At 45.3% G+C, this 21,377-nt stretch overlaps 1 protein-coding gene across 2 annotated transcripts in view; it reads left to right on the top strand.

Moving 5' to 3' along the window:
- The window catches only part of LOC139563438 (ribosomal protein S6 kinase alpha-5-like), a 59,005-nt gene extending 38,176 nt beyond the window's left edge, over positions 1-20,829 (top strand). Inside the window, exons 10-18 of one of the 2 annotated variants that reach the window (XR_011672562.1) lie at positions 839-970; positions 1,437-1,570; positions 4,538-4,631; positions 7,921-8,091; positions 8,438-8,629; positions 10,507-10,666; positions 12,184-12,350; positions 12,609-13,979; positions 19,771-20,829. Coding sequence is in view for 1 of the 2 variants with exons in the window: in XM_071382109.1 (XP_071238210.1) it covers positions 839-970; positions 1,437-1,570; positions 4,538-4,631; positions 7,921-8,091; positions 8,438-8,629; positions 10,507-10,666; positions 12,184-12,350; positions 12,609-13,523 (1,965 nt within the window). In the remaining variant the exon portion in view is untranslated. Of the gene's footprint in view, positions 1-838; positions 971-1,436; positions 1,571-4,537; positions 4,632-7,920; positions 8,092-8,437; positions 8,630-10,506; positions 10,667-12,183; positions 12,351-12,608 lie in introns of both variants that reach the window. The other variant, XM_071382109.1, reaches the window with a different exon arrangement.
- The last annotated feature ends 548 nt before the right edge of the window (positions 20,830-21,377 follow it).

The raw sequence follows: 21,377 nt of genomic DNA, 5'->3' as shown, positions 1-21,377 counted from the left end.
CCCTCCTGCTTCATCTCTATCTGTGTCTCCTGGTTACAGGGCTACTCGTTCATGGCCCCCTCCTGCTTCATCTCTATCTGTGTCTCCTGGTTACAGGGCTACTCGTTCATGGCCCCCTCCTGCTTCATCTCTCTCTGTGTCTCCTGGTTACAGGGCTACTCGTTCATGGCCCCCTCCTGCTTCATCTCTATCTGTGTCTCCTGGTTACAGGGCTACTCGTTCATGGCCCCCTCCTGCTTCATCTCTCTCTGTGTCTCCTGGTTACAGGGCTACTCGTTCATGGCCCCCTCCTGCTTCATCTCTCTCTGTGTCTCCTGGTTACAGGGCTACTCGTTCATGGCCCCCTCCTGCTTCATCTCTCTCTGTGTCTCCTGGTTACAGGGCTACTCGTTCATGGCCCCCTCCTGCTTCATCTCTCTCTGTGTCTCCTGGTTACAGGGCAACTCGTTCATGGACCCCTCCTGCTTCATCTCTCTCTGTGTCTCCTGGTTACAGGGCTACTCGTTCATGGCCCCCTCCTGCTTCATCTCTCTCTGTGTCTCCTGGTTACAGGGCTACTCGTTCATGGCCCCCTCCTGCTTCATCTCTCTCTGTGTCTCCTGGTTACAGGGCTACTCGTTCATGGCCCCCCTCCTGCTTCATCTCTCTCTGTGTCTCCTGGTTACAGGGCTACTCGTTCATGGCCCCCTCCTGCTTCATCTCTATCTGTGTCTCCTGGTTACAGGGCTACTCGTTCATGGCCCCCTCCTGCTTCATCTCTCTCTGTGTCTCCTGGTTACAGGGCTACTCGTTCATGGACCCCTCCTGCTTCATCTCTCTCTGTGTCTCCTGGTTACAGGGCTACTCGTTCATGGCCCCCTCCATCTTGTTCAAGAGAAATGCTGTGATGGATGACACGCTGCAGCTGTGTGGAGGATCAAGATCACAGAGACCAGGGTCTGCTGCTGTGGCCCGCAGCGCCATGATTAAGGTACAACACACACACACACAGCTGGGTGGGGGTTCAGGGTTGCTGTGGCCTGCAACACCATGTTGAAGGTACAGCAGTGTTACTGTGTGTGTACAGTAGAGTTAGATGGATAGGGTTATCTCTTCCCTCCACACACACACACTTAGGCTAGGCAGCATTAACTAAGTTTTTTTTGGGGGGGTTTGTTATCTCCTCTGCTCTCTCATCCTTGCTTCATTAAGCTCTATAATGAGTCTTGATGTGTGTGGCTGTGTACTGTGGTGTCTCTAATATAACATATAGTTAACATTTAACATATAGTTAACATATGACATTTAGTAAACATATGACATATAGTTACAGCATTGGATCACATTGAAAATAAGATTGTTACTCAGTTGCTTGGTCTGAGGCGTGATGAGGTATAGACAGACGTTGTAATAAGATGGCTTTGATTTGACCTAAACAATGATTTCCCTTCCTTTAGGACTCTCTGTTTTACATGAACTATGAGATGGACCTGAAGGACAATGCCCTTGGTGAAGGAAGCTTTTCTATCTGTAGGCAGTGCACCCACAAGAAGACTGGACAGATGTACGCTGTGAAGATCGTCAGTAAGAGGTACTGTTACCATAGTCCTGCCTGATCCCAGATCAGTTGGTGCTGAATGGTCTGCTCATACAGTATGATTATTGTCAGGCCAAACTGACACGTACCAGGCCCAGACCAGCCCTTCCCGGAGATAGCTCACTGAGGGCGTTGGTTGGCTAACTAGCTAACTGTATGTGATGGCATTGTGATGTAAATGTGGTCCTCTGGACGTCCGTGTGGTCCTCTGGACGTCCGTGTGGTCCTCAGTAGCTCAATTGGTAGAGCATGGCTCTTTAGTGGGTTTGATTGGCCAGTCCATCCAGACATAAAAAGTGTATGTATGCAAAACTGCTAAATGGTGTATGTATGTGTATATATATATGCCATCCCATATATATATATATATATATATATATATATATATACACATACATACACCATATATATATATATATATTATATATATGTCAATTGCAGGCCAGCAGACTATTACAGGAGACTGCTCTGTGATTATAACACCTCTTGGCTGCTGGAGGATGAAGGGAGCTGCTGACACTTTACCTGACAGGAAAATGCTGTAGTGGTGAAACTGACCTTACTGTTCAGGGATGACATTCTTATTCTTATTTTTTTATTGTATATATACAGTACCAGTCAAAAGTTTGGACACACCTACTCATTCAATGGTTTTTCTTTATTTTTACTATTTTCTACATTGCAGAATAATAGTGAAGTCATCAACTATGAAATAACACATATGGAATCATGTAGTAACCAAAAAAGTGTTAAACAAATCAAAATATATTTTAGATTCTTTAAAGTAGCCACCCTTTGCCTTGATGACAGCTTTGCACACTCTTGGCATTCTCTCAACCAGCTTCATGAGGAATGCTTTTCCACCAGTCTTGAAGGAGTTCCCACATATGCTGCGGACTTGTTAGCTGCTTTTCCTTCACTCTGCAGTGCAACTCATCCCAAACCATCTCAATTGGGTTGAGGTGATTGTGGAGGTCAGGTCATCTGATGCAGCGCTCCATCACTCTCCTTGGTCAAATAGCCCTTACACAGCCTGGAGGTGTGTTGGGTCATTGTCCTGTTGAAAAACAAATGATAGTCCCACTAAGCGCACACCAGATGGGTTGGCGTATTGCTGCAGGATGCTGTGGTAGCCATGCTGGTTAAATGTGCCTTGAATTCTAAATAAATCACAGACAGTGTCACCAGCAAAGCACCATCACACCACCACCTCCATGATTCACGGTGGGAACCACACATGCAGAGATAATCCGTTCACCTACTCTGCATCTCACAAAGACACGGCAGTTGGAACCAAAAATCTCAAATTTGGACAGATTTCCACCGGTCTAATGTCCATTGCTCGTGTTTCTTGTCCCAAGCAAGTCTCTTCATCTTATTGGTGTCCTTTAGTAGTGGTGTCTTTGCAGCAAATCAACCATGAAGGCCTGATTCACGCAGTCTTCTCTGAACAGTTGATGTTGAGATGTGTCTTACTTGAAGTATTTATTTGGGCTACAATTTCTGAGGCTGGTAACTCTAATGAACTTATCCTCTGCAGCAGAGGTAACTCTGAGTCTTCCTTTCCTATGGCGGTCCTCATGAGAGCCAGCTTTAAATTTTCCATATTGATTGACCTTGATGTTTTAAAGTAATGATGGACTGTCGTTTCTCTTTGCTTATTTGAGCTGTTCTTGCCATAATATGGACTTGGTATTTTACCAAATAAATCTTCTGTTTACCACCCCTACCTTGAATGAGTAGCTGTGTCCAAACTTGACTGGTACTGTGTATACATAATGTGTTTTACTCCCTTTTCGTCATATCTAATTGTGATCTTGTCTCATCGCTGCAACTCCCCAACGGGCTCCGAAACATGACCCGCCAGACCGCGCTCCTTAACACCCGCCCGTTTAACCCGGAACCCAGCCCGCACCAATGTGTCAGAGGAAACACCGTTCAACTGACGTCCGACGTCAGCCTGCAGACGCCGGGTCCAGCACAAGGAGTCGCTAGAGCATGATGAGCCAAGTAAAGCACCCCCCCCCGGCCAAACCCTCCCCTAACCCGGACGATGCTGTGACAATTGTGTGCCGCCCTATCGGACAGCCTGGGATTGAACCCTGGTCTGTAGTAACGCCTCAAGCACTGTGATGCTGTGCTTTAGACCGCAGGGCCACTTGGGAGGCTGATGACACTCTCTGTCACCATGTGTTCTGTCTCTCCCCTCTAGAATGGAGGCTCCTTTCTGTTCTGGGATGACTCTGTGTCCTGTCTCTCCCCTCTACAGGGATGACTCTGTGTTCTGTCTCTCCTCTCTAGGATGGAGGCTCCTTTCTGTTCTGGGATGACTCTGTGTCCTGTCTCTCCCCTCTAGGATGGAGGCTCCTTTCTGTTCTGGGATGACTCTGTGTCCTGTCTCTCCCCTCTAGGATGGAGGCTCCTTTCTGTTCAGGGATGACTCTGTGTCCTGTCTCTCCCCTCTAGGATGGAGGCTCCTTTCTGTTCTGGGATGACTCTGTGTTCTGTCTCTCCCCTCTAGGATGAAGGCTCCTTTCTGTTCTGGGATGACTCTGTGTTCTGTCTCTCCCCTCTAGGATGGAGGCTCCTTTCTGTTCAGGGATGACTCTGTGTCCTGTCTCTCCCCTCTAGGATGGAGGCTCCTTTCTGTTCTGGGATGACTCTGTGTTCTGTCTCTCCCCTCTAGGATGGAGGCTCCTTTCTGTTCTGGGATGACTCTGTGTCCTGTCTCTCCCCTCTAGGATGGAGGCTCCTTTCTGTTCTGGGATGACTCTGTGTCCTGTCTCTCCCCTTTAGGATGGAGGCTCCTTTCTGTTCAGGGATGACTCTGTGTTCTGTCTCTCCCCTCTAGGATGGAGGCTCCTTTCTGTTCTGGGATGACTCTGTGTCCTGTCTCTCCCCTCTAGGATGGAGGCTCCTTTCTGTTCAGGGATGACTCTGTGTCCTGTCTCTCCCCTCTAGGATGGAGGCTCAGACACAGAAAGAGATCACAGCTCTGAAGCTCTGCGACGGCCACCCCAACATCATCAAGACTCACGAGATTTACCATGACCAGGTAAGGATTTTTAACCTCAATATTTATACTGGTTAGTCTTATTTAGATAACATATCTTTTGCAAGAAACACCTGTTCTGTTTGCTGTTCTGGTTAGACATAAGTGCATCATGCTATCCAGTCAGTGAAAACATGACATCTGAGTCATTTAGCAGACGCTCATTGGATTCAGCTGAAGTAAGCAAAACAACCACATATTTTCATTTCACTTTTATTTATACAGGTTCTTCTCATTGTGATAAAATCTATTTTACAAGAGAGACCTGGTATCCCAAGCATTGCCAGTAAAAGCCCATCTTCAGAAATAGTCACTATCTGACGTGATGGAGACAAGACTAACGTCAGACAGGCAGCCTAATTAAGTCAGTGATAGAACAGAGCAGAAGAATTTGGAAGCTAGATTCCTCTGGGACATTATCCTTCTGTTCTCTCCTCCTGGGACATTATCCTTCTGTTCTCTCCTCCTGGGACATTCTCCTTCTGTTCTCTCCTCCTGGGACATTCTCCTTCTGCTCTCTCCTCCTGGGACATTCTCCTTCTGTTCTCTCCTCCTGGGACATTATCCTTCTGTTCTCTCCTCCTGGGACATTATCCTTCTGTTCTCTCCTGCTGGGACATTATCCTTCTGTTCTCTCCTGCTGGGACATTATCCTTCTGTTCTCTCCTGCTGGGACATTATCCTTCTGTTCTCTCCTGCTGGGACATTATCCTTCTGTTCTCTCCTGCTGGGACATTATCCTTCTGTTCTCTCCTGCTGGGACATTATCCTTCTGTTCTCTCCTGCTGGGACATTATCCTTCTGTTCTCTCCTGCTGGGACATTATCCTTCTGTTCTCTGCTGCTGGGACATTATCCTTCTGTTCTCTCCTCCTGGGACATTATCCTTCTGTTCTCTCCTCCTGGGACATTCTCCTTCTGTTCTCTCCTCCTGGGACATTCTCCTTCTGTTCTCTCCTCCTGGGACATTATCCTTCTGTTCTCTCCTCCTGGGACATTATCCTTCTGTTCTCTCCTCCTGGGACATTATCCTTCTGTTCTCTCCTCCTGGGACATTATCCTTCTGTTATCTCCTCCTGGGACATTATCCTTCTGTTCTCTCCTGCTGGGACATTATCCTTCTGTTCTCTCCTCCTGGGACATTATCCTTCTGTTCTCTCCTCCTGGGACATTCTCCTTCTGTTCTCTCCTCCTGGGACATTCTCCTTCTGTTCTCTCCTCCTGGGACATTCTCCTTCTGTTCTCTCCTCCTGGGACATTCTCCTTCTGTTCTCTCCTCCTGGAACATTATCCTTCTGTTCTCTCCTGCTGGGACATTATCCTTCTGTTCTCTCCTGCTGGGACATTATCCTTCTGTTCTCTCCTGCTGGGACATTATCCTTCTGTTCTCTCCTGCTGGGACATTATCCTTCTGTTCTCTCCTGCTGGGACATTATCCTTCTGTTCTCTGCTGCTGGGACATTATCCTTCTGTTCTCTCCTCCTGGGACATTATCCTTCTGTTCTCTCCTCCTGGGACATTCTCCTTCTGTTCTCTCCTCCTGGGACATTCTCCTTCTGTTCTCTCCTCCTGGGACATTCTCCTTCTGTTCTCTCCTCCTGGGACATTATCCTTCTGTTCTCTCCTCCTGGGACATTATCCTTCTGTTCTCTCCTCCTGGGACATTATCCTTCTGTTATCTCCTCCTGGGACATTATCCTTCTGTTCTCTCCTCCTGGGACATTATCCTTCTGTTCTCTCCTCCTGGGACATTATCCTTCTGTTCTCTCCTCCTGGGACATTCTCCTTCTGTTCTCTCCTCCTGGGACATTCTCCTTCTGTTCTCTCCTCCTGGGACATTCTCCTTCTGTTCTCTCCTCCTGGGACATTCTCCTTCTGTTCTCTCCTCCTGGAACATTATCCTTCTGTTCTCTCCTGCTGGGACATTATCCTTCTGTTCTCTCCTCCTGGGACATTATCCTTCTGTTCTCTCCTCCTGGGACATTATCCTTCTGTTCTCTCCTCCTGGGACATTATCCTTCTGTTCTCTCCTGCTGGGACATTATCCCTCTGTTCTCTCCTCCTGGGACATTATCCTTCTGTTATCTTCTTCCGGGACATTCTCCCTCTGTTCTCTCCTCCCCTTCTGTTCTCTTCTCCTGGGACATTATCCTTCTGTTATCTTCTTCCGGGAGATTCTCCCTCTGTTCTCTCCATCTGGGATATTCTCCCATTCTCCCTCTGTTCTCTCCTTCCTATTGTCCTATAATAAACACTATACTATCCCCCTCATATTTCAGGTTGTATTTGTCTCAGTACAGTACAGCTCCTGAACCACATACAGGTACATCCACTATAGGTATAGATTCATCAAACCCACATGGAACATATTTCTGTATGTGGGCCTTGAGTTTAGTGAGGAAAAAAAAAAACTACTTGATCCAAATTGGGTCAAACAAGTGTGTATGCATGTGTGTGTGTGTTCATGTGTGTGGCTGATATTTCTGGGGTTCATTAGCTGGGGCACTTCAGGCCTAGGAGCACCAGTAGCTCTGATGAGCTCTGCTGGATTGTTACTGTACTGGTACCTCAGAGAGGCCTGCGACTCAAATGGCACCCTATTCCCTTTATAGTGCACTACTTTAGACCATAGCCTTATGGGCCCTGTGCGAAAGAAGTACACTATAAAAGGGAATTGGGTGCCATTTGGGATGCAGACAGAGTGAGGGCTTTGACCTAGATCAAAGCAAAGCCCCTCACTGCGCCTTTCAACTCCCCCCTCTCCCAATCTGCCTCCCGATTTTACACCCTTCACAAAGTGTGCACTTCACATCACCCCCCCTCCTCACCCCCCCCCCTCCCCCCCCCCCCCCCCCCTCTCCTCCCCCCCCCCCCCCCCCCCCCCCCCCCCCCCCCCCCCCCCCCCCCCCCCCCCCCCCCCCCCGCTCCTCACCCCTCTGTTCCTCATCTCTCAGTCTGTAAGAGCTGGATTGTTGTTAGGAATATGTAAATGTAGATTCAGGGTTTCTACTGTTAGAATTTCCTAAACTATTTCAGCTCTTGTATAACTACATTCTTGGCTCAGAGCACTCCGAGCAGGACGGATCATATTAACTCAGTAAAGCATATGATATCATTACAAATCTAATATAATTACAAAATAATTACATATAATTACAAAATCTATAGGAATATTTCCATGCGCATATGAACTATTAATACATAGTAAACATGACTCATTATATTGTACTGTACACTGTAATGCTTCTCTCTGGAGACACTAGGAGTAAGTCCATCTTTCTGTCTCTCTCTAGCTGCATACGTACCTGGTGTTGGAGCTGCTGCGTGGTGGAGAGCTGCTGGAGAGGATCCGGAGGAAACAGCACTTCAGTGAGACGGAGGCCAGCCGCATCATGAGGAGACTGGTGTCAGCCGTCAGCCACATGCACGATGTAGGAGTGGTACACAGAGACCTCAAACCAGAGGTACTACTGAAGCACTCCGTGTGTGTGTGTGTGTGTGTGTGTGTGTGTGTGTGTGTGTGTGTGTGTGTGTGTGTGTGTGTGTGTGTGTGTGTGTGTGTGTGTGTGTGTGTGTGTGTGTGTGTGTGTGTGTGTGTGTGTGTGTGTGTGTGTGTGTGTGATCAATACATCAAATTACAGTACCAAATACTTGGGCAAGTGGATCTGAGACTGACATCTCAGAAGTGTTGCTTCTCATCCTTCCCCGTCACAAGGCTAGGAAAGGCCACCTATGTGCCAATGGCAGTGATACATTTAGACAGAGTAGAAATAACACAAACATGTTTCTCTCTTGAAACCCGTCTTTCAGAACCTGCTGTTCACAGATGAGAGTGAGAACGCTGAGATAAAGATCATAGACTTTGGTTTCGCCCGGCTGAAGCCCCCAGACAACCAGCTGCTGAAGACGCCGTGTTTCACCCTGGCCTACGCCGCGCCGGAGATCCTCAAATACGACGGCTACGACGAGTCATGTGACCTCTGGAGCCTGGGGGTCATCCTGGTGAGTGGAGGTCCGAGGGGGTACGGAGGAGTGAATACATATACCCTTCAAATGCATTGAAGGAGAAGGTCCTTCACTCAGAACTTCTCCTCCAATGCGTTTTGAGAAAGAGGTTGGGGAACCAAGGGAACCGAGTTTCACCCAGGGAGAGAGAGAGAGCTGCTCGGTCCCAAATAAACATTTGGCCTCTAACGTGTCAAACTCAAGTTTATTTAATCCGGCCGCAGGTGGTTTGAGTAAAATATAAATAAATACATTTTTTATAAATATTTTCTTGGGGGGAGAAAACTACCTCAATCTATATTTCAAATACTACAACCAAATTGAAACTGTAGAAATAATAATGAACTTACATTTTATACAATCTCTTCACTTTCCAGCTCGCTAAAAAACACCAAAATGAAAGCTAGACAGTCAGGGAGCATCGAAAATTGGACAGAGGTCTGTTTTTTGCACATTTTGATATCAAGAAAATCTAACACATTTTCAGTGCGGCTGCTGGAGCTAGGTGAAGACAATGCAGCCCGTGGTCAAAATGAGCTCGACACTCCTGCTCTATACCAATTAGCTGCACTTCTCGTAGATCTGGCATTTCATTGACGCTTCGAATCAGCTACAGAAATTCCAGCTTGATTCAGCAGTTGTGTGTCATCATTGTGTGTGACCAGGCCATTCACATGTGGCGCTGTTCTGGTGTTCTCTGCATGCTGTGGCATTGTGTTATGTGGTTAGGGCCTGTCTGATACCCATGTGTCTTATTCAGTACAGTTAACATGCTTCTCTTCTGTTATCCTGTGGTGCTCTGCTCTGCTGTGCTCTGTTCTGTACTGAAACCCTTTAATATTCACCAGTAGATGAAGCGCTACGCCCAGCACTCTGCCCTCCCGCTGCAGGCCTACTCAGAGTGGACTGGGTTCTGCTCTGTTCTGTACTGAAACCCTTTAATATTCACCAGTAGATGAAGCGCTACGCCCAGCACTCTGCCCTCCCGCTGCAGGCCTACTCAGAGTGGACTGGGTTCTGCTCTGTTCTGTACTGAAACCCTTTAATATTCACCAGTAGATGAAGCGCTACGCCCAGCACTCTGCCCTCCCGCTGCAGGCCTACTCAGAGTGGACTGGGTTAATGGCCTCGGTTGCAGTCTGCCGTTTGGGAACCTTTTCAATGCTCATTTCAATTGTCCATTTTTATCACAACCCAAAACATGAGGTTTTCTTAATGTAAACTATGTGTAGCGTCTAAAGATGGCTAGATAATCTCTCGGATGTCATGGACTGTCGGTCGTTACATTTAAAGCGCTGTCTATGAATTTGAGAAGGGTTTCATTTTCCTCAGCAGATGTTGTTGTTTTTATTCATCAGACTGAGCTTGAGGAAGAGAGGGGGAGGGAAGAAGAGTGATTTCTCCACTTGGCCTCTCGAGTGTGCAGCCTCTCTCTCTTTTCTCTTCTCTCTTTGCGTCGCCCCCTGGGGGTACAGTATAGTAGTGTGCTGGCTAGGCTGAATGTGTGTACAGAGCCGTGATGTGATGCTTCCTGACAGGCCAGGCTCTGTACGGCAGAGTACCCTGGAAGCATAGTGAGCCGAGGAGCGGACACGCACACATGTCACAGAGCCACAGAGACAAACAGGCAGTGGAAAAATGTTGTTTGCTTAATGAGGCATTAGAAACAAGGCCAACCTCAATCAGGCTTAGATCAGGTGAGAGTACACCTGGTACATTATTTACTAAGCTAACGGTTTAAAGATGTGTACACATGCATGGAGAACATGCATACCATAGTATACACAATATCAACATATAGGCTACATGTAGGATTACGGAACATAATATGTATTATTATATTGGATCATATATTTATTATTATTATATTTCAGTACACCATGCTGTCGGGTCAGGTGCCGTTCCAGTGTCAGGGGAAGAGTCTGGCCCGCACCAGTGCTGAAGAGATCATGAAGAAGATTAAACAGGGAGACTTCTCCTTCGAGGGAGAGGCTTGGCGGAGTGTCTCACAGCAGGCCAAAGACCTCATACAAGGTGAGCCTGGGATATGGAACATCAGGGGGTCAATTCCAATTGAAGTCGGTCAATTCAGGAACTAACTGAAATTCCAATTCAATAATTGAGAAAATTTAAAAGGAGAAGCTATTTATTAAAGGAGAAGCTATTTATTAAAGGAGAAGCTATTTATTACCAAAGCCAGGGGGAGGCGGGCGCTTCACCGGCCGATGGTGAAGGGAAAATCCCAAATAGATCGATTCCAGATGTCCGTCAGCTAGCGCGCTAGCACTAAGCCGAGGTGGAAAAAGTTACAAAACTCCCGTAGCCTACTTAACAGAGAACATGCCGGAAAGTTGACAAAACAAAAAGGACAACAGACGAGGTACTGCACAATTAGAGCAGGTATGATTTTCTCTTTCGTTTTAAGCCCACGGGAAGAAATGCTGTATGGCCGCACGTGCCCCATCTGCTTCTTGTTTACGTCACACTTCCTGTGATTGGTGGATTGTAGCTCGCCGCCGCCAACACTTTGTCCGGAATGTAATTACATGCTAGCATGGCTAACTGCTAACGTTAGCCAGTTTCAGCAAGCTACCGAGTTAGCATACAAACTCGGTAGCACAGATCATCCATATGACATTGAGAAATAGTGCATTGTGGGTAATTTCAAAGATATCCGGAAATAAGTAAATAAATATGTAATAACCCAAAAACATAACTATGTTTGTACTTATAGGTAACCAGATTGTGACAACAAATAAGTTACTAAGTCTTTGACCACACTGTGTTGTTACATTGTTGAGTAAAAAGTCATGCTTCCTAGCCTTTCAATTCGAGTTGACCCTGATCAGGGCTTTTGATATGCACCTTGCTTCAATGGTTCAACTTACTGAATAACTAAAATAATTATTCTGCATGTCCGACCAGTTAAACGTTTGTTTTTCTTGTGTTTCACCCCTAGTTTGGTAAAAGTTTTGAATGACAGCATTATTGATTGAGTTGATGTATTAGTTTTGATTTGGTGTTGTCTGGTAGGAGTTGTGGATCTTCTAGTGTGCAGGTGATGCTGCTCAGTGTTCACCACAGGTTCAGTCTGTCATGTTCACCACAGGTTCTGTCTGTCATGTTCACCACAGGTTCTGTCTGTCATGTTCACCACAGGTTCTGTCTGTCATGTTCACCACAGGTTCTGTCTGTAATGTTCACCACAGGTTCTGTCTGTCATGTTCACCACAGGTTCTGTCTGTCATGTTCACCACAGGTTCTGTCTGTCATGTTCACCACAGGTTCAGTCGGTCATGTTCACCACAGGTTCAGTCGGTCATGTTCACCACAGGTTCTGTCGGTCATGTTCACCACAGGTTCAGTCTGCTCCAAGGCTCTCCAACCCTGTTCCTGGAGAGCTACTGTCCTGTAGGTTTTCATTCTAACCCTGATCTAGCACACCTGATTGTTATAATTAGCTGGTTGATAAGCCGAATCAGGTTAGTAATAACTGGGGTTGGAGTGACTAATTGTGTTTCTAATCTACGACGTTTGTGTGGTACCTATAGAGCTGCTGACTGTGGACCCTGACAAGCGGATCAAGATGTGTGGTCTGAGGTACAACGCCTGGCTCCAAGACGACAGCCAGCTCTCCTCCAACCCTCTGATGACACCTGACATCCTGGGTTCCTCCACCACCGTGTCTGTACACACCTACGTCAAGGCTACCTTCAATGTGAGCTTGATTCATTCATTCAGGAGAGCGTGGCATGGTGAGAGGGAGGGCCAGGTTTGCATTAGAGTATGCTGCAGGAAGAGTTTGAGAATATCAAATATCCCCTATTCAGTTGCTCTCATCAGCTCTTCCAAAGGGGATGGTGAGGGTGGGTAAAGATCCATACATGTTTTTATTTGAGTATTTTTAGTGAATGTTTATTGTGTTGTAGGTTACTGTTGTTCATGTGAATGTGTTTGTTGTGCTCTGCTTCTCCAGGCATTCAACAAGTGTAAGCGGGAGGGTTTCCGTCTGCAGACGGTGGACAAGGCCCCGCTGGCCAAGAGGAGGAAGTTGAAGAAGACCAGCACCAGCACAGAGACTAGGAGCAGCTCCGGAGAGAGCACCCGCTCCTCTTCCTCCTCCTCTCAGTCCCACCCGGACACCCGCTCCTCCTCCTCCTCCTCCCAGTCGCACCAGGACACCCGCTCCTCCTTCTCCACCTCTTCCTCCTCCTCCTCCACCTTGTCTCACCACAACACCCACTCCTCCTTTTCCTTCTCCCAGTCTCACCAGGACACCCTCTTCTCCTCCTCCTCCCTGTCCCACCAGGACACCCACTCCTCCTCCACCCTGTCCCACCAGGACACCCACTCCTCCTCCACCCTGTCCCACCAGGACACCCACTCCACCTCCACCCTGTCCCACCAGGACACCCACTCCTCCTCCACCCTGTCCCACCAGGACACCCACTCCTCCTCCACCCTGTCCCACCAGGACACCCACGCCTCCTCCACCCTGTCCCACCAGGACACCCACTCCTCCTCCACCCTGTCCCACCAGGACACCCACTCCTCCTCCACCCTGTCTCACCAGGACACCCACGCCTCCTCCACCCTGTCTCACCAGGACACCCACTCCTCCTCCACGCTGTCCCACCAGGACACCCACTCCACCTCCACCCTGTCTCAACAGGACACCCACGCCTCCTCCACCCTGTCTCACCAGGACACCCACTCCTCCTCCACCCTGTCTCACCAAGAGAAGACTGGGGGAGACGACGTCGCCGACCCTCCACCCCAACCTTCCATCAGCTCCACCACCACCCCTGTCACCACACCCCTCTCCATGGGCTCAGACAACGACCCCGCCCCGGAACGCTCGCCGCCTCCAGCCTTCTACTTCTCAGACTGAGAGAGAGAGACTGAGAGAGAGAGACTGAGAGAGAGAGACTGAGAGAGAGAGACTGAGAGAGAGAGACTGAGAGAGAGAGACTGAGAGAGAGAGACTGAGAGAGAGAGAGAGAGAGAGAGAGAGAGAGAGAGAGAGACTGAGAGAGAGACTGAGAGAGAGACTGAGAGAGAGACAGAGAGAGAGAGAGACTCAGATGGACAGCATGTAGATCTCTCTCTCTCCCTCCATGGCAGCTCGCAGTCAATCGCTCACAATCAGCCACATGCATGGTCCACAAGTGCATGCACGCATCCAGGCTGAGCATGCAGCAGGAACAGGACCCACCTCTCAATCATCACTAGCAATAGACACACAGTAAATGAAAAGGACTGCCCTACCGATCCAGAGCTAGACAGCGGAGAGACCCCTCTACAACCACACCCCTGTTTCAGTCATGTCTTCCTGTTTGTCTGGAAGGTAGGTCATAGTCCTGGTTCCTTGTTTTTGTTTACACTGTGGCGTATTGCATTAGTAAAGACATTTTACTTTAAGCCACAAATACTGCAGCTTATCACATTGGGAGGAACCTGTTGTTGGAGCATACTTCTAGTGGAGCATATATTTTGCCGTATTTATATATGACAATAATGCAGACTGAAATTATTTATGATTTGTTTTTATGTTAACTTATTAATGGTTCACAACTGTTTAGGATAGATACAGTTGAAGTCAGAAGTTTACATACACTTAGGTTGGAGTCATTAAACCTCGTTTTTCAACCACTCCACAAATTTCTTGTTAACTAACTATAGTTTCGGTAAGTTGGTTAGGACATCTACTTTGTTCATGACACAAGTCATTTATCCATGAATTGCTTACAGACAGATTATTTCACTTATAATTCACTGTATCACAATTCCAGTGGGTCAGACGTTTACATACACTAAGTTGACTGTGCCTTTAAACAGTTTGGAAAATTCCAGAAAATTATGTCATGGCTTTAGAAGCTTCTGATAGGCTAATTGACATCATTTGAGTCAATTGGAGGTGTACCTGTGGTTGTATTTCAAGGCCTACCTTCAAACTCAGTGTCTCTTTGCTTGACATCATGGGAAAATCAAAAGAAATCAGCCAAGACCTCAGAAAAAAAATTGTAGACCTTCACAAGTCTGGTTCATCCTTGGGAGCAATTTACAAACGCCTGAAGGTACCACCTTCATATGTACAAACAATAATACGCAAGTATAAATACCATGGGACCAAGCAGCTGTCATACCGCTCAGGAAGGAGACGCGTTCTGTCTCCTAGAGATGAACGTACTTTGATGCGAAAAGTGCAAATCAATCCCAAAACAACAGCAAAGGACCGTGTGAAGATGCTGGAGGAAACAGGTACAAAAGTATCTATATCCACAGTAAAACAAGTCCTATATCGACATAACCTGAAAGGCCGCTCAGCAAGGAAGAAGCCACTGCTCCAAAACCGCCATAAAAAAAGCCAGACTACGGTTTGTAACTGCATATTGTGACAAAGATCGTACTTTTTGGAGAAATGTCCTCTGGTCTGATGAAACAAATAGAACTGTTTGGCCATAATGACCATCGTTATGTTTGGAGGAAAAATAATAGATGGCATCATGAGGTAGGAAAATTATGTGGATATATTGAAGCAACATCTCAAGACATCAGTCAGGATGTTAAAGCTTGGTGGCAAATGGGTCTTCCAAATGGACAATGACCCCAAGCATACTTCCAAAGTTGTGGCAAAATGGCTTAAGGACAGCAAAGTCAAGATATTGGAGTGGCCATCACAAAGCCGTGACCTCAATTCTATAGAAAATTTGTGGGCAGAACAGAAAAAGCGTGTGCGAGCAAGGAGGCCTACAAACCTGACTCAGATACACCAGCTCTGTCAGGAGGAATGGGCCAAAATTCACCCAACTTATTGTGGGAAGCTTGTGGAAGGCTACCCGAAATAATTGACCCAAGTTAAACAATTTAAAGGCAATGCTACCAAATACTAATTGAGTGTATGTAAACTTCTGACCCACTGGGAATGTGATGAAAGAAATAAAATATGAAATAAATCATTCTCTACTATTATTCTGACATTTCACATTCTTAAAATAAAGTGGTGATCCTTACTTACCTAAGACAGGGAATTCTTACTCGGATTAAATGTCAGGAATTGTGAAAAACTGAGTTTAAATGTATTTGGCTTAGGTGTATGTAAACTTCAGACTTCAACTGTATATATGCTCAGACCTAGAACTGTAGAACCCTTGAGCTCTAGAACCCTTGAGCTAAAGAGGCAGTTTCAAGTCATCGCAGAACGTTTGCAATGGCAGTTTGATGTTGTTTCAGGATGATTGCTACAATAGATATTTCAAACAGCCAGTTCAGTGCTTCAGCCTCTCATAATGAGATCATGATGCAATTGTTTGTTGACCTGATCAGATCATGTAAGCATGTATTTATGGGGGTTTTATACAACAAGAAAAGAGGATCTCATGCTAATCTGAACGCATGTGACCAATTCAATGATTTGTCATTGTTGTCACAATGTAAGAAATCAATATGTAAAGCATATTTATTTGACAATGGCTCTTTTGGATGGCCTTTATGAGAAGTCAGTTTGGAGAAAGATCACTTGTTCATTTCCCTGCTGTAAAACAATATATAGGCGGATTTATCGGTATCGGTAGGTTTTCTCCCCCAAAAACCCCTGTCGCTCCAGTGATGTTACTGTTTTTATGGGTGTATTGTAGCTTTTTCTGTCTCGGCTCCTGGAGGAATAGTTCATATTTGTCTTGGAAAGAGGCAAAGGAGTACTGTACCAAAAATCTCTGCCTTTTCTATATTAGATGGCTTGCCCTTGTGTATGCTTCAGACTAGAGACGTATATACAGGTAACTGTCAAAGTAAAGGAAACACCCAACATAAAGCGTCTTAATAGGTTGTTGAGCCAGAACAGCTTCAATGCACCTGGCATAGATTCTACAAGTGTCTGGAACTGTTGGATTAGAAAACATTCTTCCACCTAGAAATTCCATCATGTTGTGTTTTGTTGATGGTGGTGGAAAACTCTGTCTCAGGCTCCGCTCCAGTCTCCCGTAAGTGTTCAATTGGGTTGAGATCTGGTGACTGAGAGACACCCACTTTAAACCCCCTATGCTCCTTTGAGACCCCTCTTTCAAAGTCACTGAGATTTCTTCTGGCCATGGTAGCCAAAATAATGGTCAACTGGGCATGTTTATACATGACCCCTAAGCATGATGGGATGTTAATTGTGTAATTAACTCAGGAACCACACCTGTGTGGAAGCACCTGCTTTCAATATACTTTGTATCCCTCATTTATTCAAGTGTTTCCTTTATTTTGGCAGTTACATGTATATACAGTCTGTATGGCTCTGCTTTAGACTATAGTAAACAGTTGACTGGTTATCATGTTTCTTGACACATCTTTCATGTCTGTCCTGTCTGTCTGTCTGTCTCTGTCTCTGTCTCTGTCTTTCTGTCTTTCTCTGTCTCTCTCTCAGGTGGTTTGAACTCTTGCCACTTACTGTCATGTTTGTTTTCTGCTCTTGTGATACACACCTTGACATGTTGCTTTGCAAAGAGAGAGAGAGGACCTCTACTTGATTTTCTTGATCGACTTCCGTTTGAAAGCAGCATTCAGTGTTTAGAACCGAAGCATTCTGTAAGCTTGGAAACAGACCCACTTCTAGGGGTAGCTACCTGGCCTGGTTGCTGGTGATGTTTCCTTTCTATGCAAGTTTGCAAACATGTTTGTCAATGTAAATGTTATTGGTGAGGATACTTCACGTGTGAAAATCTGGACGGTGTTGTCTGACTATCGGGCCAGAACATGATCATTTCTAGACAACACAGCACAGGGGACTATTCAGCTTACGTTTTGGTAAAGGGCTTCATATGATATATTGGTTCATTCTGAAACTATGCATATATTCTAGATCTATCCATCATGTCAAGCTGTCCAAGAAGATTTTATAGCTTGATATGTCAAGAGAACACAGTGGTCACACACACCAAACCCCCAAGAACATGGCTTTCCATGAAATAAAAAGGCTGAACCCTTCCCTTGAAGCTAAATGGTACAAAGCTCATCTCTTCTCTGACTTCAGTCTGCATGAGTTCCCTTCCTGCTTCTCTTCTGCCTCATTAAACCTCAAGCCTTTTGTTTGGGTCTATTAATAGACTACAGCACAGCCACAGAAGAGAAGAAGCAGGGGATGAGAGGAGAGGAGAGGATGGGGGGGCAGTGTAATAGCACAGCCATGGAGGAGGAAGCAGGGGAGGAGAGAAAGAGAGGAGGAGGAGGAGGAGGGGGAGGAGGAGGAGGGGGAAAGAGGATGGAGTCCTATATGGAACTCGCCGCTGGGAGTCTGATCTGCTGTGTCTTGGCTCTGTTTGTTCCAGAAAGAAAAACGCTCCAAACTGACCACTTTTTGAGTAACATCTTCACACTTATTTGCATGTCATTGAGAGGAAGGAGACCCAACATTTTTGTTCCGAATGTAATTTGTAATTTGCATTCTCACTTGTAGCTATGCTGTTTAAACTAAGCTCAACCCCACTTGGCTGAGTCCTGTGTATGGTCAGCTGTGAGGGCTGATGAGGCACTGCCCATGGGTTTGGTTCTCTCACAGCACTACATGTAATACTACTAGTGGTACAATACAGACCCATCCCACATTGTCTTGGGTGTGGTTTTCTGCCGATCGTCTTCTTAAATAGTGCCGTAACGGTGGGTCCCTTCAATAGTACCGTAACGGTGGGTCCCTTCAGTAGTACCGTAACGGTGGGTCCCTTCAATAGTGCCGTAACGGTGGGTCCCTTCAATAGTACCGTAACGGTGGGTCCCTTCAATAGTACCGTAACGGTGGGTCCCTTCAGTAGTACCGTAACGGTGGGTCCCTTCAATAGTACCGTAACGGTGGGTCCCTTCAATAGTACCGTAACGGTGGGTCCCTTCAGTAGTACCGTAACGGTGGGTCCCTTCAATAGTACCGTAACGGTGGGTCTCTTCAATAGTGCCGTACCGGTGGGTCCCTTCAATAGTACCGTAACGGTGGGTCCCTTCAATAGTACCGTAACGGTGGGTCCCTTCAATAGTACCGTAACGGTGGGTCTCTTCAATAGTACCGTAACGGTGGGTCCCTTCAATAGTACCGTAACGGTGGGTCCCTTCAATAGTACCGTAACGGTGGGTCTCTTCAATAGTACCGTAACGGTGGGTCCCTTCAATAGTACCGTAACGGTGGGTCCCTTCAATAGTACCGTAACGGTGGGTCCCTTCAATAGTACCGTAACGGTGGGTCCGTCCCTTCAATAGTACCGTAACGGTGGGTCCCTTCAATAGTACCGTAACGGTGGGTCCCTTCAATAGGCTGTCGCCTAAGTATCCAACCTAACATGCATATCAGCTTTAATATCAACCTTTGCACTTTTGATTTACTTTGGCCCTTGTTTTTCCAAATCGTTTTTTTGAAGAAGGTTCAATTGATATTTTGTCTCTGTAGACTGAGGTTCATGGACACGAATTGTCCTTCATTTGGATTGTAGGTAGACTACATGTAAAGAATGCCACTACTGCTTACTCCTTTAGTTACTGCAAGGACATACGTAGCCTAGCCGTCACTGTGAAAACAAAACCTGTGTGTTTGCTCCATTGACATATATGGTTTGGTCACTGTGAACAACCCATCATTCAGGTGTACCATATAGCTGCTATTAGATAAGGCATTATGTTATGAACTGAAGCACATAGCAGTGGTCTGGGTCTTTTGGTTAAGAGAAAACTCTTCCTATAATATATATTGTATGTATTTGCACATGTAGTTGGCGATCCATGTCACATGGTGTGTGTGTGTATATGAGCTGTTTTTCTCTGTCAATCGGATCCTATTGTTGTCTTGTTAAAAAGAAATGACTCTTACATGCATCCATTTGTTTTGCTGAGATGTGTTGGTGACTTTTGTTCGATGACGAGTTTCATAAGTAATGACAGATTTACAAACGGCTGTTCTAATTCTAAAATCAAGTTACAAGGGACCTTTTTTTAACTTCATAAATCCTACGTATCGCTTTAAATAGCTTTAGCATTATAGAACATGATTTATTTGTATTTATTTGGATTGTCTATAAAATGAAAATGTAAATATTTTTGTATTTTAATTTAAAGTAAAAGAAACTAAATTATTTAAAAGGAAGGTTAATCAAAGGGCACTGTTTGTCTCTTCCAAGGTGCCGTAGTTTCAAGGTGACATGTCCAAGGGCAGCCACAAGGGGGCAGTGTTGACCAGAGCCTGGTTCTACTGAACTATACTGAGGGACTGTCCTAAACCTCTTCTCTGTAGCTCATCATCCACTCACTGTGCAACATTCGCTACTATATATTTGATATTTATCCATAGAAAAAGGATTTTAGAAAATATTTGAAAGAAGTTATTTCATAACTATTATATATCAAATATATATTCTTTCTTTTTTTGTCATCTAGCTGGGCTAGAATTGTACATTTATTAAGTTATTTACATTGGAATCATGGTAGTTAGTGGTTAGGTGGATAAGTGTACATGTAAAAAATGAACCAAAATAATGATCTTATTTTTCTTTGGTGTGTCTTAAGGCTTTAAATACTGTAATTATGGTATGGCATAAGATTCTAAATAGTATGACATTTTAAAAAATATCACTCAACTGCATGTATGCAATGCAGTGGGCTGTCTTGAAGTGGGAACTTTATAGAGGGAAAAGGACATTGTACTAATGAGCAGTGTTTCAAAAGAAGAATTTATGTATTTTGTTTGTCTGGAAAATAAGGTAAAAGCTTTTGTGTGTAAGTCTTGTATTGGATTGTTTTGTGTGAGAACGAGTTGAATCAACTCACATATCATTAAATCGGAATTTAAGGGAGGGTGTCATAGGAGGTTAGGAACCTTAATTGGGGAGGACAGGCTCGTGGTAATGGCTGGAGCGGAATCAGTGGAATGGTATCAAATACATCAAACACATGGTTTCCATGGTTTCCATGTGTTTGATGCCATTCCATTTGTTCCGTTTCAGAGATTATGAGCCGTCCTCCCCTCAGCAGCCTCCACTGGAGTGTTTAGTTTTTATAAATCAATACTGTTTGTATTTGCAGATTTTGCTTGTCTTGTGAATTGTTGAAAATCTCTGTGAAGAAATGTTTATAAAAAATAAAAATGTAAGGGCTTTAAGGTTTTCAAATCCTTTATATAGAAAATATAATACTGTTAATGTTTGTCACACATGTTCAATAAAGTTTCTAAGTTCACAATTTCTTGTGGTGATGATGTCTTGGTATTACAGGGAGGGCTAGATCTGACTGTTACATGATTTAACACATTCTGCAGAGATGAATATAAGGATTTGTTATAAGGAATAGATGTCTATATGATTATTTAATTACGTCATGGTGACTTGATTTAATAGAGATTGTTGCACATTTTCAGTAGGTTAAGGCTAAACATGGAAGAGACTCATTTCTAAACGGTCTTTTCCTGCCAATAGTTACTGTTCAGTATTGGAACGGCAGATGGGGCTGTGTCAGTGGTAGTCCCAGTGGGTGCTGTGTGAGTTGTAGTGGCTGTCTGTCATGGATTGTCGTGGACTATGTCAGGATTGGTATCCCCAAGGTGAATATTATGGCAGCATCATTCTACCATGTAAATGCAATGCACACACACACATTTGATGGTTCCTTTAGCTTAGCAGGTGCCTCTGACTGAAACGTTGACATGATATTCATAAAATAAGCTTCTACACACTGCTTGCAATGAATCACTTTATGTGATCGTTTCAGCCTAAATTTCTTATTCAGTCAGGAT

This window comes from Salvelinus alpinus, chromosome 34, assembly GCF_045679555.1.
Source record: "Salvelinus alpinus chromosome 34, SLU_Salpinus.1, whole genome shotgun sequence".
NCBI lineage: Eukaryota > Metazoa > Chordata > Actinopteri > Salmoniformes > Salmonidae > Salvelinus > Salvelinus alpinus.
The sequence above is the reverse complement of the archived record's forward strand: the minus strand, read 5'-3'. Positions and strand labels throughout refer to the sequence as shown.